Source organism: Cibotium barometz, unplaced genomic scaffold, assembly GCF_041138505.1.
Source record: "Cibotium barometz isolate CiBa-2024 unplaced genomic scaffold, ASM4113850v1 ctg522, whole genome shotgun sequence".
In the NCBI taxonomy this organism is placed as follows: domain Eukaryota; kingdom Viridiplantae; phylum Streptophyta; class Polypodiopsida; order Cyatheales; family Cibotiaceae; genus Cibotium; species Cibotium barometz.
The window spans coordinates 84,001-90,000 of NW_028229453.1; the positions used below are offsets into that span (position 1 = coordinate 84,001).

Sequence of the window (6,000 nt, forward strand, 5' to 3'; positions counted from 1 at the left end):
AGCTGGTGACACCTATGACTGGGGAGACTGAGGAGAGCTGCTGATACCTCAAGTGTATGGCCTCCTTTTCCCGTTGGTGTTCGAGTAACACACGTTCTTGATCAAGCTCACGTTGGTGTTCCCGAGCGGCGAGTTCAGCCTGACGCCGGTCTTCGTCGATCCTGCGTTGGGCTTCCTCATAGTCCCGTCTTTCTTCTTTTTCTCTTCTCCTTCGGGCCTCGTCCTCTCTCCTTTGTTGTTCCATCTGAAAGAAGAGGGAGATGTAGTCGGGTGCTGCTGGAGGTGTAGAAGGACGTGCTGCTGCTGCCTCCAAGAGTTGGAGACGCTCCATGAGTAGCTGGTTCTGAGCTCTTAGAAGAGCTATGGTGTCTGCTGTAGGCGGAAGAGCAAGGTCTCCTTCGGGGGAGACGTCTTCCGGCTGATGAGTACTCTCTCGTGTAGACATGATGCTGAAGTCGGTGGTCGTGCCGGAACGCAATCTAACCATCCGAGGATGCCCCCACGCTAGGATACGGTGTGTGTGGACTATCTGAATCTGATACCAATGTGATATGCAGCGAAAGTCTTTGTATTGGTTGATCCTGTCACACAATATACTCACACCGTCTTCTGTATCCTGAGTTTCGTGAGTTTAGCAATCCACTTTAATTACTTCAAACTTTAAAGAGTTGAGAGAGAGATAGATGAGAACTGTACACCAGATTGGGTCCCGAATTACCCACTGAAGGGCCCCCTATCCCGATAACGAGATAGTATTTGCTTTATTACTTTAGAGAGAATGACTTTGGACTGTAGATAAGCCAAACGCAAGATCTCGGAGGATCGGAGAGCGGCTGATCTGTACACTGCTGTAGAAACACCTCAATGGCTTGATCTCGAGCCTATGCACTCTTCCCAAGGGCATGAGGAAGGGCTGCACACCTGAGGCTCAAAGAAGAAGAAGGTGGACTGTTCTACACACTGTTAGAATGCTGAAAACACATATGAATGCTGTGTTACCTTCACCAGATGACTGCTGAATGTGTTGATGATGCATAGAAGGCTGGACACTGATGCAAACAACAGTTTCAGGGCTGGAAACTGCTGTAGACTGTTCGCTTCAGGGCTGGAATCTGCTGTGGACAGAAACGCTGAGGTGAGGAGGATGCTGTGGACTGAAACGCAGCAGTTTTGGGGCTGCTGGACAGAAGCTGCAGGGTACTGAGGCTGCTGGACAGAAAACGCAGAGGTCTTCTGCTGCTGGACAGAAAAACGCAGGTGTCTGGAGGCTGCAAACTGGCGTTGAACTGAAGATGAACTGTGGACTGAATCAGGGCCTGAACTGAGTGCTGAATTCAGGGCTGAAAGAGGCTGAACACAGGCACCTAGGGCTGGGCTGAAGCTATGGATCTCAAGGGGCTGGAGAAGAAAGCTTATGGGCACTAGGGCTGGATTAGTCTTGGGCTGAAAGCAAGAAAGAGGAGAGCTCTTAGCACAATGAAGACTGAATGAGCAAAAGAGGCTCTGGGCAAGCCTATTTATACTAACTGGAGGTTGGTCATTTAATAAAGTTAATATTTATAAATGCCCAATAATGCAAATAATGATAAATAAATACTAATAAATATGGAAAAATTACCAGATAAATCCCAGTAAATTCCCTAAGGCTTCGGGGATGTTCTAAATGATGCACAGGCATATGTATGCATAATATGCAAGATGCAGAGTGCTTTCTGATGCAAACCCTAAGGCTTCTACTGACTCTACATGCATGAATGATTCTCTCCAAGTGGGTTAAGGGACTTGACTGACTGACTGACCGACCCGCTAAGGCTGAGGAATGACCTACGTAGCTCGTGCCTGACTTATCCTGGACTGAGGATGTACAATGGGGTCACGGCGTACGACAAATATCATCCTATTGGGTTCTAAAACTGTACAACTGCTGCACTTCTGATGATGAGCCATCTTGTCACCATGCACTGAGTGCAGAGTGCATGTGACAAATACATGCAGTTATTTGATGGGGTTCTCCAAGTGGGTTAAGAGGACTAACTCCAGACTGAGCTCTATGTCTCGGAGAGACTAACCTATGTAGCTCGTGCCTGGCAGTGCCGGGACTGTGGGGTCACGGCGTATGCCAAAAAATGTTCCTAGAAAGGTACTATTTCTATACAAATGTTGCACTGATATGATGCCAGTGTGTCACTGTGTACCCCAGTGCAGTGCAGGGTGCATGTGATTAGGCCCAAATCAAAAATAGGGAGGGCAGCAAGGGAATTTTTGGAATAGGCAAGTTCAATGGCATCAACTTCTTGACATGGCAAACAAAACTACGTCTTTATCTAATGAGGGAGAGCTTGTGGCCTATGGTCAACAGCACCATCAGGAAACCAGGCAACCATGAGGAGCTAAGAAGATTCAAATCTGGTAAGACTGAAATGACAAGGCCATTGCTCTCATCGGGCTCACATTGTCCAAACGTCTTGTTCACATGGACTTCAACAAGAGTGCTAATCAGGTATGGGACAAATTGGAAAATATGTTTGGCAACAAGATAAATAACTCAAAGGTTTACTTGAAGCAAAAATTGTTTGTTTTAAAAATGAGTGAAGAAGAGACCTTGGGAGAACACTTGGGCAAACTTGGTTCCATTCTCCAACACCTCTCAAGCCTGGGAGTGAATGCTAAAGAAGATGACAAGAAGGTTGTTCTTCTATCCGGCATAGAAGAAATCACCAAGTTTTCATAGATTTCGACGTTTCTGAGAGTGGCCAAAGAGAAACCCTTTGATGACATGCTTTCAGTGTTAACAGAGGAAGATCGATGTCTTAAGGTTCAAGGTGAAAAGGCATTTGATGTAGACAAAGCTATGGCAACCAAATGGAAAGGAAAGAAAGGGGGCACAACAATCAAGTGCAATTACTTTAAGAAGCTTGGTCACATAGAAGCAAAATGCTTCAAGAAGATAGCAAAGGAACAAGAAAAAGAACATGCAAACCTTATAGCTAAAGAAAAAAGAAGATCATGAACCAAAAGACAAGGCATTCACAGTGACCACTATACTAGCAATGGAGAATCTTTCTCTTAAGGAGGAAGATTATGATTGGGACTTCTAGTTCCTATTATGTTTCAGGCAAGGGGGGAAGTGTTTTGGTATACTAATGTAGATTGTCTTTGTCTCTCAAGGCACGACTTGACCTCTGATTTTTTTGCACTGAACCATGCTACATGAGCCTCTAGGCCATGCTTTTATGACTCTGCACCATGCTCCTCAGCCTACAAGTCGATAGTAGGGAACATGTCTCGTTCCTTTGCTAGCGGTGGAGTATAAAGACTACTGAAGGTTTGCAAGCATCACCTCAATCACTCCAAATGGGGTATTGGATAGTTCCGAGTTAGTTGGTCCGAACACCCTCTATGGGTATGAACAACCCTTATTAAAGTCTAGGTCAGCTTGATTTCTTTGCACTGAACCATGCTACTTGAGCCTTTGAGCCATGCTTTTATGCCCCTGAGCAACGCTCACGAACCTCTAAGTCAATAGTAGGAAACATGTCTTGTTTCTTTGCTAGTGTTGGAGTATAGAGACTATTGAAAGTTTGCAAGCATCACCTCCATCACTCCAAAGGGGGATATTGGGTATTTCAGAGTTAGTTGGTGTGAACACCCTCTATGGGTGTGAACATGTGAACGCCCTCTATGGGTGTGAACAGCCCTTATTAAAGTCTAGGTCAGAAGATAAGGCTTGATGACTATAAAAGCATGTACTTGGGAGGTTCTCTAATTACAAGAGTATCCTTTGAGTTGTGCAACATATTTCTCTTGTGCTTGCTATCACATCACACTCTCTCTCTCTCTCTCTCTCTCTCTCTCTCTCTCTCTCTCTCTTTGTGCATCATCTCTATGGCTTGAACCTCCATCTCTATCCTTGCACATGTATCATCCTAACACCGTGGATTCCTTCAATAATGTTCAGCATTAATGACTTACTGATTGCATCTTGCAAACTCTAGTGTAAACGAAGTACCTCGATGCCACATGGAAAGTTTGAAGAGGTATGGCCTCCTAGCTCAAAGAGGATTACTGCTTTCCTTGGGTAGTTAATTTCCAGACATGGGGTGCAAATGTTGAATTCATAGGTGAAAGGTTTTTTTAAGAAAATCAATTTGCCATAAAACAATGATGCAACCTCACCTTATCCAAGAGCTCCATTTTGAAAACTTTTTCACCGTAGTCTTCACATCTTTTTACTTAAACACCATACTGAAAAGACTCACCATATTAGTGTATACTTGGTAGTGGTGTTCTCGGTAGTTCTTAGTTGCAAATTGACAAATTGATATACTAAGCTTGTAAATCGACATGCGTCTATTAGAACAAAACAAGCCAATAATAGCATATGTAGACAATTCTTTGAAATTTACCGACATAGTCAAACTCACACTTCAAAAGCCAATTGAGAGAAAACCTAGACAAGGGGGCACTTACTTGCACGTAAGCTTCTTGTGGGTATCTCCCTTAACTCACGCCGGATGCATAACCATTCACCAAATGCTGCCATGATTACCACACCAATCCCATTCACCACCCACCATATAATAGATGAGGGCAAACCACCATAAATAAGGCACAGGAACAGATGAACAATGTACATTGTCGCTGTGAAGTCTAGACACTTTTTAGCTCTCTCGGCGATCAGTAGTAAAAAACCAGCCCTGACATGTTGCAAAAACTGAAGTCAATACTGATGTCCTATACTAACAAAGGAGCTCCAATATCCTTCTGAATGAAGATCTTGAAGCAATGTGATAAAGATGCGCCACCCATTTGTTCCTATTCTTAAAGAGAAGAAATCATGTGGCCCTTCTAGTGGACGGGCAGAAAGAGAGTATTTCTCACTGAAGTAAAGAAAAGAAACTTGAAATACATGAGAGACTCCTGTTATTGTGTCATTCATACGTCGCAGACGTAAACAGCCTAGCAATGATCTCTGAAAAATAGCAGCCTGGCATGTACCCTAATTGTTAGCAGTTCGTTTTTTAAAGGTTCAAAAAGGCAACTGTTGTACCAAGGTCGCTCAACTTACCCTGCCAGGGCGTTCAGGAGAAATGCCGCAATGATGCGCCATCCTGTTATCGAGGAAATGGTGAGCATGGAATAATCGAAGAAATACTTGAGAGTGAAGCTTGGCACGTGCATGCCCACCAGAAACCATAGGAGCAGACCGAGGCTTATGTAGCTGAGGCATTGGATGCAGACGATCTGCGAGACGATGAGCCACGGATCCCACACCATCGCCCCGTAGAACATGGTTTTCGGCCGCCTGTGCAAGCCTTCCTGCAAGAAAAATCCTAATCTGCCTCTCCGCCTGCTGCGACCTATGCCTTCCGTTGTGGAGGCTCCGCACAAAAGGGCGCATTCACCTCACTCCACACCCAAAAACAGGAGATTGAGGCACGAGGGACTCGAAACTTTAAAAAGATACGGCAACAACGTTTCGATCTGGGTCAAACTGAGGCACACCGCCTGTATTACGTCGCCATATACGCTCCTTTCACCGTATACTTTATTCACTAAATTCCCAAGACCACGTCAAACTTTCGCAAAAGACAACACCACAGGGCGCGCTGTTGAGAGGCCTCCGCCTAGAGATCGCAGCAAAGGAGGCAGCCAGTCCACGTCTGCGCTAGGCAGGCCCTCAACAGCATTACCGCAGCAGTGATCCCTATCGTTTCCGTTTTTGTGGGGGGGGGGGGGGATTGATAGTGCACAGAGAAGGAAGAGTCCCAGATACAGTGCTAAAAAAAGACGGGTCAATGATTTTTTTTTAACCTCCATTTTTCATTTTGACCTTACAAAAAACCTTAATAAACATAACAAAATTTTGGTGCCTTGAACCCAAGGTTTGTACACACCAACTAATTAATTAATCACAAAAAAACGTTTTGGGTGCATATTGGGTTGATATTTAAGGACAAGTGAAATAATTTGGTTTGTACTAACTAGCGCATTGTTATG

The 6,000-nt window shown here is 44.6% G+C and overlaps 1 protein-coding gene across 8 annotated transcripts in view; it reads right to left on the reverse strand.

The window, feature by feature from the left end:
- LOC147602528 (uncharacterized) overlaps positions 1-5,770 on the reverse strand; it is a 29,069-nt gene extending 23,299 nt beyond the window's left edge. For 5 of the 8 annotated variants that reach the window (XR_015265797.1, XR_015265798.1, XM_086797931.1 and 2 more), the window contains exons 1-3: positions 5,069-5,730; positions 4,471-4,697; positions 4,260-4,350 (exon numbers count right to left, since the gene is read on the reverse strand). Coding sequence is in view for 6 of the 8 variants with exons in the window: in XM_086797931.1 (XP_086654057.1) it covers positions 4,260-4,350; positions 4,471-4,697; positions 5,069-5,292 (542 nt within the window). In the remaining 2 variants the exon portion in view is untranslated. Of the gene's footprint in view, positions 1-4,259; positions 4,351-4,470; positions 4,698-5,068 lie in introns of all 8 variants that reach the window. The other 3 variants (XM_086797932.1, XM_086797933.1, XM_086797934.1) reach the window with 2 other exon arrangements.
- Positions 5,771-6,000: the final 230 nt, after the last annotated feature.